The sequence below is a fragment of the Trachurus trachurus genome, assembly GCF_905171665.1.
Source record: "Trachurus trachurus genome assembly, chromosome: 14".
NCBI lineage: Eukaryota > Metazoa > Chordata > Actinopteri > Carangiformes > Carangidae > Trachurus > Trachurus trachurus.
The window spans coordinates 18,204,482-18,231,252 of record NC_139903.1 but is presented as its reverse complement, the minus strand read 5'-3'; the positions used below and the strand labels follow the sequence as shown (position 1 = coordinate 18,231,252).

Below are 26,771 nucleotides of genomic sequence, written 5' to 3'. Positions count from 1 at the left end.
TGTTCACTGAATACTGCAAAGGTGTTTTGTCAGCATGTATTACCTTCTTTTCTTGGGCCAAAAAAGTCTAAGATAGAGAGACAATATTTAACTCAGCCTTAGGTTTCTGAAAAAGGCTATTAATGTAAAGTGGGCCTTCAGCAGAAAGGGCTGAAGGGTGATCAAGCATAACATTATGGCCACTGACAGGTGAAGTGAATGACACTGAGTAACGTTTTATCATGGCACCTGTTAGTGGGTGGGATATATTAGGCAGCAAGTGAACATTTTGTGTTCAAAGTTGATGTGTTAGAAGGAGGAAAAATGGGCAAGCGTAAGGATTTGAGCGAGTTTGACAAGGGCTGAGTTGTGGTTCCTAGATGACTGGGTCAGACAGACCATCTCAGAGACTGCAGTTCTTGTGGGGTGTTCCTGGTCTGCATTGGTCAGTATATATCAAAAGTGTTCTAAAGAAGGATTAGTGGTGAACCAGCGACAGGGTCATTATATGGCGGCCAAGGCTCACTAATACATGTGAATTTGTGAAGGCTGGCCCGTATGGTCAAATCCAACAGATGAACTACTTATGCTCAAACGGCTGAAGAAGTTAATGCTGGTTCTGATAGAAAGGTGTCAGAATATGTATACAGCATGTATTCTACAAAAACATATAGGCCTACTCATTCATGTTAAATTCTGCATAGTCGTTTCATTCAGATTGATTTGATGTCCATAGTAGGCTTTAGTTTTGACTTTGTAAAATTATAAAAATTAGATTTTGACATCCTTGGTTGTTTTTGTGGGGCATGCTTGAGAATGTAGTTGCCGACTTCAAAGAAATGTACATATCAAGAGCTTGGGACATTTGGAGAAAGCTGAACTGCTTTTGCAGAATGTCACCTGTGATAGCGCTGATTCAGTGTTGCTCCGACGCACAACAGAAACACACTGCTGTATATTCTACAACAGTAGATATGTTATTTTGATTCTTACACAGATTTTGCCCGCATTACATTTGTTCGTAAAAAAGCAAGAGGAAACATTATTGTATTGTTTTAGACCGATAACCTACGCTCGTGTCCTTTTTTGTTTGTTTGTTTGTTTTTTAGCTGCACTGTCCTTACATACAGATGTCCGTTTGTCATTTTACCTTCCTTTACAGGGAAAAACACCTTTCCTCAGTGTGTACGGATCATGTTCAGCGTATTTAGTATTTTAGATAATACCTGCTGTTGTGCACGTCATCGGAATCTCATGACTGCAAACCAAGACCAAGATGTAACGTCTCAAGTTTACTCAGTTGACTCCAGACCGTCATATGTACCGTAAATTCTCAAATAAAAGCTGAGTCTTAAACAGTTGCCCCAGCCAGGTCTGTTTCTATTTTCTTTTCTTCTTTTTTTAAAGTATATTTTATTGGCTTTTCATGCCTTTTTTTATTGATAGGACAGGAAATGGGGAGGAAGAGAGAGGGGGAATGTACCAAAACCTATGAAAGCTCACGATCGCCTGTTTGAGCAGTTTCTAGGCTGCTTCAGTCCTGCTACAGTTCTCAAAGACCCGACCTGGTAAGATCCACAGGTGTTGAAGCCTAGACACGATGCGACCTCGGACTCACGAGCATTAATTATTGGCCGGACCTCGGGAAAAAAAAAGAAAGGAAAAAGAAGCCTGTGGTCCTTCGTGAAACGAGCTATTAATGTTTTCAAACTGAACCCGGTACGTCCGGTCGTGTTTTTTGGTCCACTATACAGTCTGTGGGCCAATTTTAAGACTGGACAAGTACCTCATGGAAGGCTACATGATGTTGGCAGGAAGAATTTTCAGAAAAAGATGGAAAGACAAGTACATGGAGGGCCATCCAAAGGGCACCTAGCATAAGAGTCCTGTTTGTGGGCATGTATGGAAGGTTAAGATATTCTAGAAGGATGTGTGAAAGATTTTGATTCAAGAAGCTGCTCAATACTGTATGTAACATCCTGTACTTAGTCCGAAATATATGTGATGAGAGTGTTTCCAATTAGTAGTTTGAGCAGCATAAGAGTTTCAGCCATGGGGGTTGGTGGCGGGTTGACTGGCTCTTCTAGATATGCTAGCAGGGAAGATTTTCTTATCAGGGTGAGACCAGTGCATGGAGAGCCTTCCATGAGGCACTTGGCCAGCAGAAGAGTCTTGATCACGGGTTGACTGGCTCTTCTGATCATGCTGGCATGATTTGTGAGGGGAAAATAATTGAAATCATTTTATAGGATAGTCTTCGTTGGATATACCTGTCTGCGAATTTGTAATTTAGTTGGGGTTACATGAAGAACATAGCAATGATGAGAGGATTTTGGACTTAACAGGAAACATACATGATGGAAGGATTTTCCATCAGGCCTAGATCTCAGGCAGGGTGGAGTACCGTCCATGAGACACTTGGCCAGCAGAAGTGTCCTGGTCACAGGCAAGGTTGGAGGGTTTCTAGATATGCCAACAGGAGGAGGCACTAATAACATAAAGATAACATACTGAATGAAAGTAACACAATGATAAAACAGTTGCGTGGTAGTGTAACACTTTAGAGTAGTTACAACTCAGCATGAACTGAATGTCATTCAGACCTGTACACATAAATTCAATTCCTGTTTCCAATTAAAGGGAGACCTTCCATTATTTTTCCTTGGGTGAAAGTGCTAACCATTGCACCACATTCCATTGATAAATGTATTTTTTCTTTATTCATTATATTTTAATCGACTCACTTCCCAATCTATGTATCATAAACCAGATGGTTGCAGCTCATGGCCTACCATAATACCGTCCACATGCAGACACATAACAGGTTGATGTGGGCAAAGATTGGTCACATTAACAGAGTGGACTGTGTTGGAATTTCTCTTGGTGCTAATCCTGATCTTTCTATTCCTGCTGAGGATGCTTGGATAAAGAGAGAGAAAGAGAGAGAGAGAGCAGCTCATTCCTCCCTCGTTCTCCTCGTCTGTTGTGACAATTCAATCTGTTCGGCTTCGTCTTCCAACATGAATTATGGATGAACCCCGCAACCTCTGAATGTGGTGGGGATTTATGTTGATCGAGCAGCCCTTCGCTTTATAACTTGTCCTGCTCATGTCGCCGGCTCAGTGTGGATTTTAAAGAGGTCGGTTCAAAAAAAAAGAAAAAAAAAAGAATTAAGGTAATTTGCAGAACATCAAAGCAAAGCATCCAGTTAGCATGCCTTTATTCCCCTGGTGGCAGACCCAATGATTGACTGCTGCATGCTGAAACCCATTAGTTGCATTTATCCTTTCTGATTAACAATTACTAAGCATCAGTCCACTCCAGCAGACAATGCACTGAAGGTGCAGCCAGGGTCATGTAAATAAAGCAATAAAGCCATCGATTTGTGGAAAGATGTTTTTATCTACAGTGTATAATCTAGTTGAGTGCAACACCAACACATTTCCAGGCGGACACAGCAGTTACAGCATCACTAAATGGGATAAAAACAGGACAAAATATAATGTTGTATCCCTCAGGTTGTTGTCATTGCCAGATCTGAGCTTTTTTTTTTTAACCATATGTAATCACGCTCAGCTGCACCACTGTGAGGGAATTTTATTTTATTTTCTATGGTGGCCCTCACAGCTCAGCACACTGCAACTTAAGAAAACACATGCAAAGACATAAATACTCAAATTCAGAAAACCGCTTCATTAAATTGAAGTCTTTCCGGGGACGCTAAAAAACTGAAGGACCTGGCTGGGACATTCTTTTATTCAAGACTTCTTGACTTCAGAAGTTCTGAATATGGCTACTTTGTTGTTGTTTTCACATGATTCACATATTATGGCAAATATGTACTATTTGCTTACCCTTAGTCATTTGGAGGGTCAGGCACGTTTTTGTGTCCCCAGAAAAACTTCCATAGTGTTGTGAGTTTTTGCAGTGCACTTGTTGTCAAATTTGTTATCAGGCATTTTCTGAATTTCTAGCACATTAGTGTTTTTGCATGCATTTTGTTATGTTGCAGCGCACTGATCTCTCACCATAAATTATCTTCACAGGATCGTCATATACTGGTCAGACATCATCAATCGTGGCTTGTTAGCAAAGAGGCTAACTCAAAAAGTGCTGTATTATAAATGTTTCAGCATGGTGAAGCGCTGCATTGCCCAGTTTGCACTACGTGAATCTGATTCAGATTTTGTGATAAGATTTGTTTTCCTCCACCGTCTCTGGCTTTGTCGTGTTCTAAAAATGTCTGAGATTTTTTTTCCTTCCATATTTTCATTTCTGCTCAGTGCATTTGAAGCCTGCTGTTGTGTCAGCCACACTCCTCCTGTGTCTCGACTCGCATTGATTTTTGTCAAGCACTCTTTAAATCCATAACTCTGCAGGCTGCATGCAGGGACATTCTATAGAGGCAGCGGTGGCGTGGCGCTCACAGGCAGCAGGTATAATACTGATACAACAGAGGCGGGAAAAAAGAAAGTCATCAGGCCTATGCTGGGGCATCAAAATACAAAAAAAACAAAAAAAACTGAAAGACCTTAACCTTCTTCTCATTGTGTGCTGTTTTTCTACTGTAAAACAACAATATTTCCTACATATCAACAAAAGGATTTAAAAGGTTCTATAGTTGAGATATTGTTATGGTTTTCAGAACCGATACCATCTCATAGTAGTTTTACATTGCTTTGTCTGGAGCTCTGGTAACAACAGTTTGGTGTCAGCCAATCAGAGCAGAGGAAGCTCTGAACCTCTCCCCTGACTGGCTGACTGTGTGATCATCATCAAATAGGAATGGAACAGATTTCAGGTACTCCAAATCCTGTGAATTTAGGATGGTGGGACCAGGTGGGCTCGGCTTGGTGACTGTTTTGTTGTGACATCATAAAGTCACAGAAGTCCTGATGGCTGTTTTAAAGGATCAGTTTCTGAATAGGCCGTGTGCATTCCTCTGTAAACAGATGATCTAATACGTTCTTGGTATTAATATAGAACCAGACCTACTTTATAATCACACCACATATCCACTTTATTACTGTATGGAACTTTAATATAAACATCTACTTTATACTGTTTGTAACCTTTAAGAATACTGTATGGAGCTTTATTTCTTTGGATTTCTTTTTAGTGTTTTTTCAGTGTCATTATTACTGTATGCTAATTATGCACCCGGGCATCCACTTGTTCCTCTATCCTTTCACTCCAGTGAGAAGAATAAAATAGTTTTTTCCACACAGTACATCACACACAACAAATAGGATGGAGGAATTTAGATTAATCTAAATCAAGGGCCACAGAACAGGGTGTAAAATCTCACAAATTTAGCATCAAGAGAGTTTATGAACCAGACAACATAAGTTTCATTTTTATTGTATGGCCAACTAATCAATGTTAATTAGCTGCAGCTTAGTAAATTTTCAGTAAATGGTTGTCATCCAAGAGTTTCGCCTTGCTCAGTTTCTGTTCCCTTTGTAAATTATAATTACACTGTTACAAATTGTGCACCAATACATCCATACAGCCAGTCTACAGAACACACTGGTTTTGTTGTGTGCTTACAAGGTAGGCGTGGTGGTTGCTTGGATTTTCAGGATTTCCATCTGAGAAATCTTCATTTCCTCCACCGCCGGCTCTGCCTCAGCTGTGCTGAAAGAGCAGCAGCAGAAACCTGATGAAACAAATCACTGTTTTGTTGGAGAACACTTCCTCTGTGTGTCAGACATAAACTTTCTTTTGCACTGAGATTTTATTTTGAAAGCGAAATATCTCAGTAGTTATCTGTCACTACAAAGTTCAGTCCATTAAAATGTTTATTTAACAAGGTAACTTTCAATCAACTATACAATGTCTTGCACAGCATAAAGCAGAACATATACATCTCTTTTTAACGACCTTATAATAAAAAAATTGAATACTATAAATAAATACAATAACACAATACATAGTATTTATGATGTTGCATATAGGCTATACAATCTTTTTACACCAGTTATTCATGCCAACATGTGCAACCTGTAACATTTGTAAATGTACTTTTATTGGAATATTTATGAACTGTGTAATTAAGAATTTATTTTTTATTAACTTATCTAATGTGAACATTTTGTCATGCCTTCATTATAAACTTTTGGGATTGGTTGCACTCCTTTTGAGTTGGCTCCTCATTGTTGAAAACTTGATTTGCCTGATGAAGGTCTGTCTGGTCCAAATGAATTGCTTATTGCAGGTCAGACTGTGGGTGACAAAAGCATTAATTTCAGCTCCACAGCCCCAGCGCTGCTCTGTTTAATAGATTCTGAATGGTACATCCAAATGGAGAGTTTTCCACGTGACATAGCTAAATGCAAAAGTCACCACGGTTACTCCCCGCTGAGTGGCAAACACAAAGCAGCCAGCATCTGCCATTGTGCATCGAGTGCTGCTAAAATGGTGAAGAGCCATTGTGCAGTTGACTGCACAGAACTGATTCAGAAAGGATTCGGGCAGCAAAATACTGAAGAGAGGAGAATACACACCAAGTGACAATTTTCAAAGGAGGTGAATAACATTTAAAAAAATGTTTCTCTTTTCTGAACAAAACTTATAATAAAATCCACAACGAAGCTTACTCCAACCATAGGATGATACAGATATAATAGTAATTTCACTTCAGTTGAGGAGATGCTGGTTTATTGGCTAGTCCTCAGACTGAGCGCAGGGTGGTGAACAAGGGGTGCCCAGGGTGTGTGGGGTCTTATACCATTCATTTGTGAAGACGGCTTGGTCTCAGCTGCAGGTGCTTCCTGTGGTGCAAATGACAAATCAGACTTGGCTTTCTTGGTTGAGGATCCACATAGGTCCTGTGATAGGTGGACTTAAAACTGGCCATGCTGTCAGATCCACGTGTCAGATTTTTGAAGTCACTTAGATTTGGATGGGTTTACTTTTACAGAAACTAAATGGAAAGTGTGATACATTGACAGATTTCATGCAGTGACAAAGGACTTCATCCATTGAGATATGACAGCAAGGGTTGATGTTGAATTATTAAAATAAAGTGTTTTTATTCACTGTGGGCTTAAACCTAAAGGTAGGCTATTTGTGACTAATCCAAATTTACAAGGTAGCCTAGGCTATAAGGTAATTGAGTATTAGGCCTAGGACCATTTTGAAGGGAAAAAAAAACATTTTGTAAAAAGACTGTAAAAAATAATGTTCTTCCTCTTTTTCTTTTATTTATTTATTCATTTATTTTATAAATGATAACTTCATTCTCGTTCTCTTATGACTTTTTTCTGAGGGTGGCCCGACCTACTCCATCTCTCTGTAAACAGGTGGTTGTGAGCGCAGAGAACTGGATGTTTCCGAGTTGCACTTGAAGGCAGCATGAGTAGTCAAGTCTCGATTCAGTCGCAACTATCCCCCCTTTATAGTCTAATTTGTATGCTGCTTATTACCACCCAGAAGACACTCAATAGCAATATCCCATTCAAAAACACCCTGTAAACAAATAAATAAAAATAAAAGTCACTCTCCACAGCACCACCTCCCTCCCCTCCCCTCCCCCGCTCCAGCCGAGGAGGCGCAGCGGTTCGCTCCCCCTAGCGGCGGACCTTGCAGCCGTGGTGGAGCGTCACAGCTCCGGTGTCTGTGCCCCCAGTCACAGTGAAAGTTGTCTCCGCTCAGAGAAGCGGGGGGTCCAGGGCTCGTCAGTCTCCAGCGCCGCTGCTTCACACGCTGCCGTCCGTCCTCCCGGAGACGGAGAGAGAGAGATGAGGCGGAAAGAGAAGAGGCTACTGCAGTTCGCCGGGCTGCTCATAGCCGCTCTCCTGTTCCTCCCCAACGTCGGGCTGTGGTCTTTGTACAGGGACCGAGTCTTCGACAACTCGCCCGACGCGGTGGACGGTCCGGGCGGCGGCGGCGGCGGCATTCTCCCGCTACAGGTAAGCGAAGCTCGGCCGCCGCTGGCTCGGTGTGGCGAGACCTTAAAAATGACACACTTCAAATCTTAGTTTGGTCGCTGCTTGCAGTGTGGAGGCAGAAAGGCTGCGCACTTCCCGGTGTTTGTGTTTGAGTGTGTGTGTGTGTGTCTGTGTGAATGCTCGCCGTCTCAACGCATTACCTCAATACATCAACCTTGACAGCCACGTCTTGCGTGTCTGTGCGTGAGAGAGAGAGAGAGCGAGAGAGTGTGTGAGTGTGATGTGATTTACAAGATGGACCCTCTTCCTGGCACCGTGTCGGCATGGCAGGTCATTAGTTACGGCGGCCAGGCTGAGCGGGAGCCACGTAGTAGCTAAAGCCGGAGCAAAGCGTCGCAGCAAAGTTACGATAACCGGGACTTCCTGAACTCTCGGGTACCGCAGCCGGGAGTTCAGGAAGTTGTCAGACGTGATGAAGGCGCTGCTGCGTTCACAGGTCTCCCTCCACCGCAGGGTCAGGCCTCGGTGCTGTGTATCCATCCACTGTGTGGTCTCCCATTGCGACCCCCCTCCCCATAGAGCCCTCCTCTTGACTGACACATGAAAGTTTGTGTACAGAGTTGGTCCACACGGGGCTCCAACTGATGACTGTTTTCATAGTCATTTCATCCTGCTTTGTATTTTTATGGCTAATGAGCCTATCGACTTTCTAAAATGTCAGCAAGTGTGAGCTGCTCATTTTCAGCTCCCATAGCTGTTTATTCTTACACCATTTCCACTGATTCAACACAAAACTCATTATCTTTCAAATTACAGCAATTCAAAACGTGAAAATGACAGCAAATTCTCACACTGGAGGAGTCAGTGTGTAATGACTTGTGTTATTTGTTAGGTAATCAAACCTTGTGTAACTTCCTGTCTTCAAAACTATTGCTCGATCACAGATTCATGACTTCATGTAACTTCATGTAGGCTAGTGTAGTCTGTTTGTCAAAAAAGTTTTTTTTTTGGACAATCCAAGTGCAAATCGGCTAAATCCAAGTCAAGAATTGTAGCCTACTATTCTCTAAATTTATGAAATCCAAAAGTAGAATTCTTAGTTGGCCGCTCACCTGTTGGGCTGATGTTCTGGTCAGAAACAATACAATGCCAATGCTCCTTACGACCAGCACCACCTATTTGTGTAGTTTAACCTCTTCATTTGTGTATCTGGACAAGCCTCCTAATTCCCTGCTGACCCACATGACACAGAAATGAGCCACGAGGAGAGTACAGCTGACCTTCCTGTGTAGGTTATTGTTTTAGAGCAGCGAGTATGAATTGACTTTTTTTTAATGAAACTATAAAGTTAATGGAAATATTACATAGAGTCGGTCCAGGGCAGAGACTTGCATGTTGTTGATACCTGGCCCAGTATTTTTGCTAGCACCTGAGGCGTTTATGATGCTGGTATCAGGTGACAAATTTGTACTTCTGTTCTTCAACCCAACCAAGATTTATTTCTTTGCTCATTCACTGGCCCAAGGATAAATGTTATTTTCTCCTTTTATACCATAATCTCATGATGCATTCTTGGTTTTTCTTGTCCAGTCCTGGTAACAGTCGTTAGTCAGGTTGAAGGAATTAAGTTGCATCTTGAACAGCCTTTAACATCTGTTTATTAACTGCTGAAGAATATATTTTACTCCTGCAGGTCATAAGACATTTTAAGGATTTTGGAAAAAACAACAACAACATCATACGCAACTTCAAGGTCTGTTTATTTGTTGAGGAAAACAGGAGTCGGTTTATGTGGCATGAATTGAATCATCTGTGCAGAAGCTAAAACCATCTGTCTGTGAATCATCATGTGGCTAAAAAAAAAAAGATGAGATGCACATGCTGTTATGTTGATTCACATAAAACATCCCCCTGCAAAAAAAAGAAAAAAGTCTCACCAAACGGAGCCAGTGTAGCAGACAATAGTAGCCCCTCTTATTCAAATGAGATGGATCTGCTGAATGGAGGCTTTCAGGGCTGCGATGTGTGTTAGTGTGCTCTTTGGCGGCTGGTGCCAGTGCTGGTGTTTTTAACCTGCTTGACTTGACTGGTGAAGAAGGTCGGAGTGACGAATGAAGTCATGTGTCACGTGAATCTTCATGCGGAATTAAGCTCGAACAATGTATCCAGTGGCTCTGGAAACAATTAATTTCACGATATCCTCATTGTTCAGTCCATAAACGCAGATAAATCCACATCAAAAGTCCACAGTGTTGTCTGCCTTGTCTTGTCATTATCAGCAGCCGAAGCTAATTTGCAAGCTGGATCGTGGGCACTGATAAAGCGAGCCTTGTTCGGCACAGATCTCCTCCAAGGATTTCTCTCTCTCTCTCTCTCTGTGTGCTCAAGTTTAGATTTGATATTTTCAAATGACAAGAAATGTTACGAATGGGATTAAGGGACATTGACAAGACCGGGGAAAATCCTGTTACTATTTAGCAAACTGTGTGATAACAGCTGTCAACCAACCCAGAGCGGTTTGATCACAGACAGGCTGATTTGGGGGAAAAAAATGATGCCAACTTTCTCCTAATAATGGAGAAGCCTTTAAAGGCAACAAGCAAAGAAACATTTATAAGCCATTTACAAGCCTCAGATCCTCCTGCCAAACAAAGTGGGGAAGTTTTAAACAGATGAACCTCACAAGTAGAAACAGTGATTCAACAACAGGAATAGACTGACTCATTGGAACGTGCTGCAAATTACTATTATTAACTTTAGTTGTTATCACCTGAGCTGAGTGACAAATTCTGACATGATTATAGTCACATGAAGGCAAATCAGTCTTCAGAAGTGTGTTTCTTTATGGCCATATGCCCCACTGAATGAACTGGCTAAAAAGTTTGTATGTTATGATTCAAAGTCTGTAGAGATCTTGGTCTGAAAACATAACTGAATCAACAAAAGAAGCCATGGTTGTTTCCAAATTTCATTTTTTTAGGCAGTAAAGAAGTGTGTGTCATTGTAAACATGGTAGCAATTAAACAGCAATCATTATTAGAAGCATTCTTGTTTCCCTTTTTTGTGCAAGGTCTTTATTTAGATATTTTGCAGGACAGTGAAGATAACAAGAAAGTCAGGGAGAGAGAGAGGTGCGGTCGGACTCGAACCTGGGCAACTGTGCACTAAGCCGTCTGATGATTGGTTTTCCCCCTCTGATGGACGCATTTTTAAAAATGATTAAAAAAATAATGAGCCTGGCTAAAAGCTCAGCTTTAAAGTAAAAGCACTTTGCTGCTTCTAATGCTGCTAATACCCAATACAAGCATCTTCTTCTGAGGTGTTGACCTCTGCATTGTGTGAACACGCGTGTGCCAGCGTCAGCAGCAACAGGTGGCATGAGCCGTAAAAATCCCACGCCTGGGGTTGCACACACACAGCAGCACCTGGATGAGTGTGTCACTACACCTCTGGCAAAGGCGCAGCTTCAGAGCCTCTCCACCGTGACAGTGACAGAAAGGTAATTTGCACATTTCCCCATCTCTTATTAAGGATGCCTGTTGAAGCAGGGGGTGGCTCAGCTTTCTGCTCTCTGCTCCAGCAGCTCAGGTTAAGTGGAGATTAGAGGAGATGATAGCGACATATAGTAAGAAAGGTAAAATAAAATAATATTTTAAAAAAAGAATGCAGAGTTTGGAGCTGCTGACTGTCTGTACTGACTGAGACAAACACATGGCAGAACAACTAAGCACTAGTGAATCTGTAAATGATCTTTATTGTCTTTAAACACGCCCCCACTGTGATGGATTTGTTGAGGGTGCTGAAGATTTGCTGATGAATATAGAACATAGTTTGTCACCAGGGTTCCGTAATTTAGGTTTAATCTTCAATTTTGATGTTTAAAAAAAGGTAATGTGCTGCTGACACCCACTGTGGGAACTGAGACCTAGACTGGATTCTGTTAAAACGTAAATTGATTTTACCGTGGCAGACTCGTATCACATGCTGTGCCTGTGCTGCTGCTTATGACTTTAAACTTTTAATTGTGTGGTTTAAACGTCATTGGGTTCTGCTGAAGTTGCCTCCAGTGACTGTAGCTCAGGATTTCCTGTCACTGCTTCTTGCTTTGGGTGTGAAGCTGTTTCAGATGGAGTCACATGAGATACGTGGCAGTAATTTACTTCTCAAGTTGTGCATCTGAGATGGGACGTGCTACCATTAAAGAAAATTAGAGAGAAGATTAGATCAATTATTAACTAATAATCCAAAGGTTAATTACTAAGAGCTCTACAAGTAATTGAACCTCACCCAACCTGAACACTTCAAGGTAGATTAGAGTCAGACTACATGCTCCATACTACTTGTATTCCCTGGACAGATTCCATTTTTGAGGCGACCTACATGTGGACTTTCCTCCTGCTAACTGGTGCTAATCAGCGGTGGTGTAAGTCCAGCAGATAAGGTGTCCTCTTAAAGGGAGAGCAGGTCGACGTTCCTGGCCTTGTCACAGAGAAATGAGAATCATACCGGCCTCTGTACGCTGGAGGCCGCGTTTATGAGCCGCTCACTGCCGGCTGTATTACTGTTCATTCATCATCGCGGGTCCTTGGGCATTTCACCTCTGACACATGCACACGCACAGCACACACACTTCTATATACTGTTTCCAGAGCCAAGAGAAGGTCAGTTGGCGACGATCCTTTCTTATTAATGAGCACAGCTCAAAGTAAACAAGGACGAATATGTAGAACATCTCAGGACAAGGAGACGTCGCGGCTGAAAAACATTGTCAAAACTTCTTTAATCACTCCTCTTCTGCTACAGGGGCAGCCGGTTGTACAAACCATTAAATCCGACTCTAGAACAAACTGGTTTTCTGAATAAATATCCCCAGTGCTGGAATCTAATTTTGGATTCCTTTCCTGTCTCCTTGTGATGTGTCTCTAGCCCACAGTCACAATGCAAATCAGATATTTGTTTGACCCCTCTGTCCTCCAGGCCTCCCTTGGGGGCTCAAAAACATTGAAAGTCTCGTCCTTCTTTTGAGGAAAGATAAACAAACACTTGATGCTTTATTCATTTTCTTCTTTCCTACTGGAAACCTTTTTGAAGGGCACATTTTGGTTTTAATTAGGTGGTGAGTGTGCAGAAGCAAGATTGGACCCAATGCAATCATTTAATGGACTAATTTGGTTTGTGGCTTTGTACAAAAGCTAATATTTTCATAGCAGTATTTTATGAGAGAAAAAACTAAAATTCCCTCTGCTCACATCAACATAATGATTTTTATTATGCGTCCACTTAAGGCTCTGCATGTTTTATTTGAAGTCATTGTTCCATAAGAATGTGTATTTGTGGATTCATGCTGCGTTTCCACTAGGGATGGGGCCGATCTGATCCAGTATCGGTATCGGGTTCTGAGACCAACATAATTCACGGATTGGAAATTTGCGATCCAACCTGCGGATATTTCCGATCCATGAGCAATGGCGATCGGACTGCTGTCATGCATGAGCACTTCTCTGTGTGTGAATGCCAATAAGAAACAGCGCTATGCAGAGATGAATGAACGGAAGACATAGGGCGGTGGTGTGCGGCCCGCCACTCCTAAATGAATGAGAGGAAACACTGTATATTTAGGGTCCGGGCAGCTAAGCTGCCGGGAACCTATTGTATTCCTAGGAATTCTTCTTCTTCTTCTTTCTTTCTTCTTCTTCCAAGGAAGTCATACTTCCCATGGGCGAAAACTCACCAAACTTCACAGAAACATCCGACCCCATGCCAGATTCACTCAACTCCAAGGACATGTGCCCCCCCCCTCCTAGGGGGGGCACAATAAGCGTTTAAATTTAAAAACTTTAAAAATTCCTACCAAACCAACGGTAGATGCTACAGTGTTGAAACTTCACCACAATGTAGCCTCAATACTGCTGAAACTTTTGTCCACTTAAACTTATTACAAATTATGAAGTCCATCACTCTGTTTTTTTCAATAACTGTAAAACTTTTAAAATGTATCTCCTCCCACAATTTTTGCTCAATTGACACCAAACTTGCTACAGAGCATCTCCAGACCGTCCTCCACAAAACTTGTTTCTCGGATTTTTGATTAAGCAAAAATTGAGCCTACAGTGCATGAAAACGTTTGACTGTAAACACTACTGTAAACATATACCATCAAATTCTTGCTAAATACATTTTCAAATTTCCTGAAAAAAATTGAGAATATTCTGGAGTCATGGTTGATGAAGTCTGGCAAATATCAGAATTTTATCTCAAAAACTGAATTTTCTAGAACATTTTGAATTCTGCTCTCATGGGAACAACTGCAGTCAATGTGAGAGTGGAATTTATAAACATCCTATTTTCTCTTATGAAGCAAAACACTTATCATTCAAAACAAATCACCAACATTTCCATGCTGTCAAGATGCAATTTATGTTTTATCAGATTTTTGTTTAGATGACTGAATTATTGACATTTTGACCATTTCATCACAACAGCTGCCCGGGCACTGACTCACCTGAGTGGATAAATGAAGCTACACAGCAGGTCTCACTATCAGCCAATAAGCTCAGCGAGTTAGGAGCTGGTTCTTGGTGTCAGAGATTGTGAGTTCGAGACCCAGCAAGGGTGATGATGATGATGACCGATCAAAATGTCAGATGTCCTGTGACATCCAAATAGCTTGGACTGGACCATGTGCGAAGGCTCCTAACATCTTAGACTCATAGTAGATGTTTGACTAATACATATCATTATTTTACCTCAAAAACTGATTTTTCTTTTTACTGTGGTTTCAAATCTGCCTACACGACAGTGAATGGCTTACTCAATTTGTGAAGCCACTATTGAACTGCCACTTGTCAATTAGCTCAGTGCGATAGACAACAGTCTTTGGTTCCCGAGGTTGCGGGTTCAATCCTCAACTGATGCAAATTGAACATTATAAGGTCAACCGTCCTGTCTTCCTGTTCTCCTGTTTGTTGCTCAGAATTTGCCAAAATTAGCCCGGACCCGACCCATTGCTGCGCAGCAGCTATAATTACTTATTATACTTCTCACTCCGTGGTTGAGCCGCTCCGTCACTCCTTGATAAAAACTTAGAGGAAACACTGTTTGACCTTGATATGATTTAATCCTATAATTTCTAAAACATTCAACTCAGGACTTTTGTAACTTTGTTATTTAACAACAATGTAGTCACCAAGCCCCGCCCACCTGGACACACCATCCAACCCTGCAGGGCTTTGGTTTGAGTGTGAAAACAGTCAGCTAATCAGAGCAGAGGCTCAGAGCCTCCTCTCTTCTGATTGACTGATACCAACCACAGAGGAGACTGAAAGAAGAGATGTGTCAAAAAACACACAAAATAAAACAAATAAAAAGAGGAAAGAGTCTTTAGGTATCAAAAATGATCGGCCTTTAGTGTTTGACTGTTGAAGATTTCAGGTGACTGCTTTTTTTGCAACATCACAAAGTCACAGAAATCCTAACGGCTGGTTTTAAGGCTGAATACAGACTGCCTGCATTTCTCTGTGGACTGAGGCTTTGATACTTTCACAGTACAAGTGTAGAACCTAGCCCTGCCTTATAATCACACTTATTATGGACATCTACTGCTATAATGTATGGAGCTTTAATATAAACATCTGCCTTTATGCAATATCCAATAAATAGTTTGCTTTCAGCAGCTTTGCCAGCAAACAAATGTGTAGAAAAGGTTGAAAAACAAAATTCTAGAAAGTGGACCAAACTATATGTAGTTAAGTCGTTGTGCTGCTGTCCCACTTTCTGATGCCTGGGTACAGTTGTCTGTGACACCCGGTCGCGCTTCTCCACGGCACTTCAGCGAACTGTTTGACCTGCAGCTGCCTGTCTGTTTCCTCTCTGTTGCTATTCTGATAAATATTAAAGTTGAATAAGAGTTTAGCCCGTGGTTCTGTGAAAAATCTCTCCTTTCTGCTCTATTGACATCATGTGGGAGAGAGGGAGTGATGTTTCATGCCAATAGCAGGCGAGAGATTTTCAGAGCGCTCGGGAAACCTGGAGGCTGCACCTACAGGACGCGTGAATCCAAAAGTGCACAGAAACAAAATTGAGATTGAACGGCGTCTCGGCTACCCTCTGCTCATGCAGCACATACAGGCGTCTGAAGACAAACGGAGCCTCCTTTAAGGCTTATTATGGAATTGGGAGTAATTTCAGGCTGCACTGAATTTCCTCATATGACTGTGAACAAGGGTGGGGAAATGGAGGCCCTCTTGCAATTAAGGAAATCGCATCAGCTCTATGAATCCTGTGAGGTTAAGAGCAATTAGAGAAGCTGTGAGAGCAGGATTAAGACAGTTTAACATAGTTTATGGAAACAGTTGAGAGAGTTCATTAGAGTTTATTTTACTGCAAACTGCTGTATGTTCAGTTTTGTGTAAAAGACCTTCGTTTTTGTTTGCAGAAGTTTTAAGCCTCAGAGAAGGTATAGATCTCTGTGAGAGGACACAGTAGCTGTGTCTCAATTCAGCGGCTGCAGCCTTCGGAGGCAGCATTTGAAGGCTGATTACGTCACAGCGTCGCGACTAGGCCTGTCTCGATTCGATTTAATTCGAAGGCTCCTCTAAATGCGGCGGACAAATGTAGCCCTCCTTTGCCTGTTATAGGAGGATGCACCGCACCTATCCTTCGTTATTAGCAACCTAGCATGCTATCGAACGTTAGTGGCTCTGCGGCCGGCTTGGAGGCGTGGTTGCCCGCTGAGCCAGGCTCTGCTGGCCGCACAGGTGAGGAGCGGCGGAACGGAAGAGCCGTTGCAAGCGCCACTTTCAAATGTTTAACGTTAGGACGTTGTTTACATTCAGGCGCATTTGCAATAGCAAATGCACCGAAGGCTAGACTGTCTCATTTACCGACGGTTGACGCTCCTCCGAAGCTGTTTCCTCCGCAGACCGCGTAGGCTGGGTCCTCCGAAGGCTGCAGCTGCTGAATTGAGACTGTAGCTGTTTATTCTGTAGTCATGGTGAGAAGGACTGTTGTGATGCTGATGTCAAAATATTTTATTGAAACCAAACACAACAAGCTACCAGAATGTTTTTTTTCTCCATGATAATTCTGGTTTAGTAGGCTGCATCTCATCTCATATTCTTTGGGTTTGTCATAATTTGTTTGGTAGTGATATGCTGTCAGAGTACTGTAAAACTCATTGCATGCAACATTGTCTCAGAAAATTGACCAAACAGGCAAATGAAAGACAAAGACTGAGCTGTGATTTCACTTGGATTTACTTCTGAACATAGACAGAAAGTTGGGAGAAGCAGACTGTCTTGTCTTTAAGGCTTTTGCCTTCATTTGAGTCGCAATGAGAGACAGACTGAAAAATTGGAGAGCGAAAGAAGGTGCCACAGGCTGGATTCCAACCTGAGCTGCCACTGCAGAGTCAGACGATAATTCTTCTTTTGTTTCCCACACAGCTCACACCTTCCTTCTGGGATCCACAGTAGTTTAACAGTGTTTCCAACAGGATTTTTTGAGGCTGTGGTGTGCGCGCGCGGGGATTTGCGGTAATTTTAACATTGTACATTTACCCCAAATTACCGCGATTTAGCGCCTTTAGCAGCCCAGCGCGACATGTCCATGCGTCCGTGTTGGTGTGTATACCTGCGTGTGTGCGCGCGCATGCGAGAGAGAGAGAGAGAGATGGTGAAATATTGTTGTGAGACACTATGGAGGGCCACCATAGTCTCGTTAATTTATGGGAAACACTGCTAACCTTTGGTAAACTCCAGACTGTCGCCGACCGTCTTCTCTGTGCCAGTGCCAGTGCCAAATGCCAAATGATCCACTGCATCAGGTTTTCCTTTGATAGGTGCGTGCAGAGGAGGAGTAGGCCAATCAGCTGTCAGTGTGTGTGCATGCACCAGTGATGTGCTGGTTGATAAGTTTCGTTTTTACCGCGCACTAATGGCATGCATGCTTGTCTGTGAGCGTGCACTAGAATGACAGAGAAAGAGCGCTATGCGGAGATGAATGAATGGAACGATATTGCGTTGAGAGAAAAAAAAGCGAAATCAATTTGTGACGCTGTGCCACACATTGGTCTGTATGGGAAACGCTGTTTAATCTTTATCCATTTGAACTCCAAACTGTAGCAAATCTTTGTCTGGCTCTCTGTCCGATATGTAGTATTGGTCATACTTGTTAAAGTGAAGCCTTGTTACCGACAACTATCGCTCCCTCTTTCTCTCTGCTCAGTGTGTCTCATGTTCAGTTCTTCCTCTGCCTCCTTTAGTAACAGTGACACATGCAGTGAAAGGGGTTCACACTGTGCCCGACCCCCATTGTATTGGAAGTGCTCCTCCGCTTCCCTGCAGTTCCCAAGTAGCCGGGGAAACCAGGACGACTCTGCAGAAGGAGGCTTGATACTCATCTGAGTGGAACTGGTGAAAGTAAGGGTGGAATTGACCCTTCGTGTAAGCCCCGCCCCCTTGGTTACTGTTGCTACGCCGGGCAAGCTTTCACTCCCAGCCATGCTCCTGGCAATATTTGGTATCGATTTCAAAGGAAATATCAGCAAATATCTGGATAAACTGTTCTGAGATAATAGAGAGAAGAAGTCACAAAGATCATTCAGAGTTTTCAGTGACGTGACTCGCGCAGGAGGATACAACATCTGTTTAACGACACGACTGGACAATGTACAGAGCAGCAGTAAGGACCGGTAATTTTACCGTCTATCAACCCACGAAGACTTAGGTCATCTCACTGGTTGTCAAACTGCAAGTTTTTGGGCGATTGTGAACCACATACAGCTTTCGCTGCCGTTTTTTTTCTCCCACCGCTGTATCAGTCAGTGAAAGCAGTCCCTGCCTGGAGGATCCCTCGCCTAAAAGCCCAGGTAAAAGCCGTAAAAGTACAGCTGTCATTTCGGAGGTGAACATATGGTTATCCCCATATTTACACTTGCTCAAGTCAAAAAAAAAAGTCCGCTCGTATCTGAACATCTCTATATTGCTGCCGCCGCCGTAGTAGCAGCAGCAGCAGCAGCAGCAACAACATCCTTCTCTACAAACAAATGTTTTTCGTCCTAGTCTCAAAATGTGTCCACAAAAGCAAACGTAATGACTCACTGCCGAAAGCTTGCCAGGTCTATAGTTACGGTTGCTAACGTAGGATTGGACAATAGCCGTTTGTGGGAGGGGTTGGCGAAGGGTCAATTATGGTCATTATGATCTGGATTGAAAACGATGTTCTCAGGCAAACACATTTACCAAAAATAATGCTTATTACAGGTTTGAATATTTAGAGCTGCCCCATATTCGTTCGAATATCTTTTTTAAATTTTTTATATGCAAATTATATTCGAAAAACAAAGTTTGATGTCAAAGCCCTTATGTATAATATATGTTTTTTTGCTTTTTTATAGAATTCAGTATTCACTTATAAGACTCAATTAGAGTGAGATTACTTGGAGACAAATGAATTGCCACGTTCTAGGTTACGAAGAGAGAAGCTGTTGGCGTCACTACCTGATGTAGTCTCACGGAGTTGTGAGGGGGCTAGTTCTGCTTCTGGACTGGGAAATGAGATTGTATCTTTAATGTGTTAAGCCTCTGGAAACGAGGGAGACTGAGGGGTGAAAGTCATTTGCAAAGACAAGTGGAGTTGCTTGCTGCAGACTTAAGTCGATGCACTTTATCACTCAGAGCTGAGAGAGAAAGAAGGAAGGAGGAGGAGGAGGGCGATGAAACACCTCAGGAGAAAAAGGCAGAGCGGTAGATTGGGAAAAAGAGGTGTTTGTTCACAGGCCGACTTTGTTGGAGAGCGTTTCCTCCTTGGGTTTCCTCGCACAAGGCAGACGTTGACTCGCTGCTGGCTGCGACGCAGGCTGAGCGCGTGAAGGAGCTGCTCTATATGCCTGTCAGGGATCTCCTGCCCCAGATCAGTGCGAGGAGCCAAATGAGGGACAGGTGCAGCAGACAGCCTGTGGATACGGAGCGAGGAGTCAGGCTTTTAATTACAACCACGTGGGTTATGGAGCTGCTTTTTTTCCAATCTTCAAATGATTAAGCTAATCCCATGATGCTAATTTAAGGCCAGCTCTTTGCTTTAGAGTTTTACAAAGAATTAGATGCTCTCTCATGTTGTTATGATGAGCAGGCTAGTCTTTGTTCCCACTGACCTGGGGTCAGATATGAACATTTACAGGCTCTAGGCTAAACCAGTGTGTCCATGACCTGAGACGTGTAGCTTTCGTACTGGTTTATTAAAGCCCAGTTTATGCATTATTCAGTGTTGTATACTTCAGGCCTAATAGAGCAGGGACATATTGTTATTATTACAAAGCATGAAGCACAGTGTAATGATTATAAATAAATGTGTTGTAGACATCAGCTAGGGACACACCATTGGATTCACACATTGTATGTTTAACAGAAAGCTTCTGTTAGAGTTGTTCACTTGTAATTGTTGGACACAGTGTTTTTTGGAGGTGAAGACAAATTTATTGATATTTACAGTCTAGCTTAACTGATAAAATGTATCCTTTTTTTAAAAAAAAAACCCTGATATTTCGGTTCTTGTTCCGTTGGTCCAGAGAGGTTTCTCATCTTAAAAGTCCCATTTGGATAAAGTGAGATTTTCACATATAGTTATACTGTGAGAGTAACAATTAAGGTTCACGGTGCCTTATTTGTAACATTCACAGAATTACAAGTAAAACAGCCATCACAATGGCAAGGATGCTTCAATAGTAAGTTTTGTTTTTTTCAGAGCTGTCTGGACTTCTTTCACTTTGGGGCATGAGCAGTGACTGTCACATCACAAACTTGCAGGATTTGGTTTTTACTACTGTTATGAGTGACAAGTGGGCGAGTGTATGATTGGGGTCCCACCTCTTTGCCTATTTTTTTAATAACCAGGAGTAAGGGAGTGGAGTCAGCCACTGCAAAGATGTGAGATGTGTTGTCTTGACGCTATCATCTTATTATTTTAGTCTATGGACTGGACTGCTGACTTTCTGATTAGTGGCCTCCTGAGCTACCAAACCACCATGGTACATAAAATGTAAACATCAGGGCGGTCAACGTTAACATAATAACATGTTAATGCAAAGTCTTTTTGATGTTACTTTTTTTGGACCGAGACATATTCTGAGAAAGTTAGAGAAAATTAATCAGCTTGCAAGCTTAACTGTCTTTGCTAACTTTGTTAATCCAATATTTTCCCTGTTAAGGGTTTTCTTGGGAGTTATTCCCAAGTCTATGTGAGTGTATAGCCCATGATGTAATGATGCTATATGTAAAGCCCTTTTAGACACACTGCAAAAATGGGCCTGCCAGATTGGTCTGTCAACAAAACCAAGGCTATTTGCAGTTACTGCCAACGTGAAATTAATTAGCACTGGACTGTTACTTTTATTAAACACTTAAAACATTGAATGTTATAAATAAAAGAGTCCAATTAATTTGGTATTTATTTAGGTTAACTATTGACACCGATGTGATAATACAATATTTAATCTATTGCCATTCTGATGAAAATAAGAATGCAATAGTCTGTGAAGGTTTATGGTGAAAAATGTTTCCTGGGCCCTGGAGAGTTTTTACAGTATGTTGCATTACAACATCTGGATGCTGGGGCAGATTGGCAGCAATGTGAACTGGCCACAGCTGTTCCTGCAACTGTTAAAACCTAAACCTCTGCTGGTGGTAGCCCTGTTGAATACTAAGAGTAGTGTGTCCTGGTCGGCTGTCTGTCCCCCCCCCCCCCAACAATGACCTCTGACCCTTGCACATTGTGTTATTGGCTGCCGGTAATATCAATGCCGCAGAAATTATGTTGTTATCATTGCTGTTACTTATTAGCTGGTTCCATGAGCTGACATTAGCTCAAGGAAACAAAATAAAATGCTGCTGCGTTCATTTAAAGCAGAAGTAAGTGGTCCGGTCGTTTTCGCTAATGCTGCGTTCCAGGCAGGCTTTTGGAATCGTAAATTACAGCTTCAAGTCACAACTTACGACTTTGTAGCGTTCCAGGCAACCCACTCGTGTTTTTCCGACCTGTTTTACCGGTGAAAGTCACTATAACGGCCACTCGTAACTTCCGACCTGTGAACTCGTACCAGATCGAACTGGTACGACTTCACGGTCGGAAAAATACAAGTTTCCTTGAACGCACCATAACAGTCCTCGTCCCTACGTCGCCACATTCACGGCGTCCCTTGGCTGCACACACAGCCCTTAATGCTGTTCTCTCTCCTCATTGGATAAAAACTGTAGGATACGATAAATGTTTTCTCCTCGGCTCAGAGCAGAGCAGAGGGACTGAGAGACCCGTGTTTCAGACCAAACACTCTATGTAAGTGATTGCTGTCGGAAGATAGAACTATTTAAGACTTATATTAACACAAATATATCACTTACTTCTGCTTTAAGTCTTTTGTTGGAGTGGCCTAAAACACACAAGAACATACACTCTATTTTATACAGGCAAATATTACACAGATATTGTATTTAGCAAGCATATAGGCTACATCACAATTATTGATTGTTCATTTGCAAACACGTCCTTTTGATATAGCAATCTAATAAGGCAAAACACCGTATAAGATTACTCAATGAAAATAATAGATAACAAACGTTTCCTCTTTTTTGTAGCTGTGAAAACAGTTTGTGCTTGACCACAACACCTGACCTGTGATGAGTTTATATCTATTAAAGGAAATGCAGCACTGTGAGATAATTTTTTTCTTCCTCCAACAGAGATGCTTTGATGCCTGGAGTGTGTTTCTTTTTCGTAGCTGGTTCTCTGCGAGTCAGTGGCATTTAAAGGCAGTCCACCTTGGGCTTTGTGCATATGAGATAAAAGCTATGTGTGTGTGTGTGCATGTGTGTGTTCAGAAGACAAAGCTGTTTTTTTTCCCACCATGCTGTCTGCCTGGCTGCATAGCACTAAAGATTATTGTGATAAGGCAAACTGCAGTCACTTCACAGACGTGGCAGTTAAATCAGCTGGGCATCATGGGAAAAGGAGGGATGCTTTCGAGCACATGAACCAGTCAACCTGAGGGCTGCTGTATGCTCATCGCACTCAGCTGTGAACTCTGAACAACTGAGCAGCACCTGCCAGAGCTGTGGTGCGTTCACATGCTCCTCAGTAACGTGGCGACTCAGGAATATAGGTGTGAACAGGGACACCAGCTCTCAGCTGGAAAAACATCATTACCTCCATCCTATAAACCTTTTTAATGGGCCTATTATGACAATAAGACAATATATTATATTACTGTTTCTTGTAGTCTGCACGAAGCGAGGAAGCACAGTTGTGGCAGCAGCACTGCAAAACTCACTCATTCTGTCAGCCATTGAAGAGCTAATCTAAAACAATAACTAATCCATATTTCAGTTGTCTTCCGTTGATACCTTTAAAAAAAAATAATTTAGTGAAAAAAAATCACTGATGTGCTGCATACAGTAACTTAAAAAAAGATGTTGCAAGCATGGTTTTATTCTGTCAGCTCTGTGTGTGTGACACAGAGAGGGAAGTCAGAGAGGGAGGAAGTAGATGCAGCAACGAGTCATGGGTCTTGTGGTATGTTCCCCACCATTGAACATCTTTGTTTTATTTATTTTTTTACAGTGTGTCAGACCAAGACAAAGCTTTTGAATCGAGGACTTGTGACTGTCATCACGTCATTATCAGGGAGGTTTTTGATTGTCAGCAGGCTTTGGGCAGACCAGACCGACCAGAGTTACTGGAGTTATGGGGTGTGGACCTGTTACAAACCTACAGAACATTTTCAGATGTCATAAAATCATAAGTATTTATAGTGTTGATTAATGACTTTGTTGAATAATGTGCAGGCCCAGATGATGATGTGGCACTGACGGGTATGTGAGATTGTTCTGCCTTGGTGGAGATTTGAATAATAACATAGCCTAAATATTGATACATAAATAATCAACTAACAGCAGTGGTTTTAATGTTGACTTCTATTCCAGTTATGGTGAACTTTGCCTTGAAGAACATGATTATTGGGTTTGAAGTAGTTTGTATCATATTTTGTCCAAAATCAATCAGTGTTTTTATACCAACAGTTACCAACAACACTAAAATGTAAAGGGACGACATGGCCATCATAAAGACGATGGGGCTAGAAATATCTCAGGAACACCTTGAGGGAACTTCTTCAAATCTGGCTGAAACATTCACATGGAGTCAAGGCTGAACTGATAAAACTTTGGTGGACAAAGGTCACACAATTTTTGGTATCTAGTGGGATACAAATGATTAAGTATTGACATTTTAAAATCCAAATGGTCAAAGCTTGTTTTTACTCTGACAACACATTTCCTGCAACTTGACTGGCTGGCGGAGCTATAGCTGAGGTGGTGGTTCGATTCCCCTCACGATACAGAAGCACGCAGGTGTTTTGTACATCAACTCAACTATTAAGTAAAAAGAAATGGAGTGTCACGGTCAATAATTTTCCAATCTTTTGCTATATTATTTTAATGAGCTGCCAGAGCTGCTGTTGACTGAAAACAATGATGCATGGAAATGGGCTGCTGAGGAAAAATGAACTCAATCCTCTGTAAAGAAGGTGAAGCTTTGCCAGGACCCCATCCAGGATAACCAATAAAGAAAATTAGTTAATTTGCTGAAACAGGGGAGCAGCTTGTTTTAGACCTCTCAGGGTGGTCCGTATGAACACGTTACAATTATTGAATGAATTTTAGGTTGAGATTAATTGGTAGCAATAAAAGAATTAATTAAGAAGCGTTATAAACATTGATTTTTTCCATCTGCTGAAAGAACCAAAAGAGACTTTAAGTGGAATGTGAGGAAAATGCTCCTCTTCTGTCTGTGTGGATGTAGATGTAGCGATGCAGGGGTCGGATTCAAACCACCAACTCTCACCATTAGCCCGCTGACGCCCTCCTCCCTTTTTTTTTTGTCATTCAAATTTTTATTTGTTTTAACATAACTTTACAGACATTTCAAATGTTACAGATATCGCACAAATCAATAGTCTGTTCAAGAAAGCAAAAAAGGAGAAACTGATTGATAGGACGAGGAGAAAAACAGACAAAAAGAGAAAATAAAAAACATCTGAAAAAAATAAAAACAAAATACAACATTGATGAAAACAGAACACTCATCCCACAACTCAAAGGCAGCCCCCACCCCTGGCACCCCTCATGCTTAATACATATTCAAAGCATAAATAAATACAATTACATGCAATGTAATGTAACTATCCTTCCAACCATGCCTTACACCCCTCTATGGCACATCCCTTATGTAGTTCACAAAGACTTCCCATATCTGACTAATTTCATTTGGAACATTATTAACCCTAGCAACCATCTTTTCAAAGGCAGCAGTCTCTGTCATGAGTTTTAACCACTCCATAAGCTCTGGTTTATGTGGGCTCTTCCACTTGCGTAGTATGAGCCGAGCCGCAACAACAAGACCAGTTATTGTCACCCGGACCTCTGCTTTGGTAAGGCCTGGTGGCATTAGAGCCCTATCCATTAACAGGCATAATTGTGGGGATTCTGGTAAAGGTTGTTTAAGCCATCCTTCAAGGTTTTTCAGCACCACCTTCCAGAAGGGCAGTACCATAGGACAGTCCCATATAGCATGAAGGAATGTCCCCTCCTCCCTTTTGAAAGTGCGGTGGCTTCATTCCGTTCTGACAGGTCGTGGGACACTAGACGTTTCCCGTAGTTCAGAGACGGCTTCAGAGGAGCCGAGGCAGCGGGTCCTGTTTTTCCGGTCTCGAAGCTCTTTTCAACAATCGCACTGCAGCTCCTCTGAACAGCTGTTTGAAGATTGACGTGCTGTCTCTGGAAGAAATTGCTGCATTTTTTGCTCTGCTAGACCGTGGCATTTTTCACCGAGTTCCTCGCAGCAACAGCAGGTGATGTCACTGTTAGCATTTATGATGCTTTGATCGTTACAAACAAACACACACACACACATGCCATCCCCTTCCCCACACACAACCTGTCTTCATCTTGGATCAAAGTCAGTGGAAATTTCCTTTCTTTTTCTCCCCTGCGTCTTGTAAAATATTTCTATTGGTGCTGATTAGAGATGTAAAACGATCGGGGGATACCGGCTGTGTGGGTGAGGAGAAGGTGAATGAAATGAGACAGAAATGCAGGGAGTATTTTCCAAACTGGGGAAATAGCTGAGGTGTCAGCTGATGCAAGTTTAGTACCTGTCCAGCTTAATGCCATCATTACCACTGCTGTCACTCAAACTGCTGCACAGCTGCACAGCCACAGTCCTATTACCACTTGCTATTATTGTGATAATTCAACATCTGTTTAGGCCTTACATTAAGAAAAGTATTACTCCTCAGCAACAAGCTGGGTACCGCTGGAGTTGCTTTGGTATTTTTAGGATCTAAAGAAACCATAATTAACTTTACAAAGATAATTGTGTGATATTTGTGTCTGAACGTTTATTATAATGTTTGCGGAAGATGTTCAAAGGATTATGAACAGCTGTTCACTTGACTACTGGCCTTGGAGAAACATTGCAACACGTGCATTGTGTACATAGCTGCTCAGGTAATATGTGTGCTTAAAGTGTGGTAGTATAAAAACATAGTGGTGTTGACGTAGCCTGTCGCGCTACAACTTATGGCACCTGTATGTGGTGCAGGAAGCAACTGCCTGGTATCTGTCAGAAACTCCCTGAATTAATCAATTAACTAAACACTGTATGTTAATTGTTCTTGAAAGGGGAAACTGGTGACTCACCTCCTCAGGTGTTACAGAATTCAACCACGCTGCCACTGAGGATGCTCTGTATGTCGGAGGAGATTATTTCAATGGAATGAAGGAAGCCCCTTTAGACCAAGTTCTTTCCCCAGGAGGAGGAGGGGTCAAATGGGGTTGTGCAGTGTTTTCAGAC

At 42.0% G+C, this 26,771-nt stretch overlaps 1 protein-coding gene across 1 annotated transcript in view; it reads left to right on the top strand.

Moving 5' to 3' along the window:
* Positions 1 to 7,662: 7,662 nt before the first annotated feature.
* The window catches only part of LOC310996697 (polypeptide N-acetylgalactosaminyltransferase 10-like), a 101,401-nt gene continuing 82,292 nt past the window's right edge, over positions 7,663 to 26,771 (top strand). Inside the window, exon 1 of the mRNA XM_083986149.1 lies at positions 7,663 to 7,892. Within this exon, the coding sequence (XP_083842275.1) occupies positions 7,722 to 7,892 (171 nt within the window). The 5' untranslated portion in view covers positions 7,663 to 7,721. The remainder of the gene's footprint in view (positions 7,893 to 26,771) is intronic.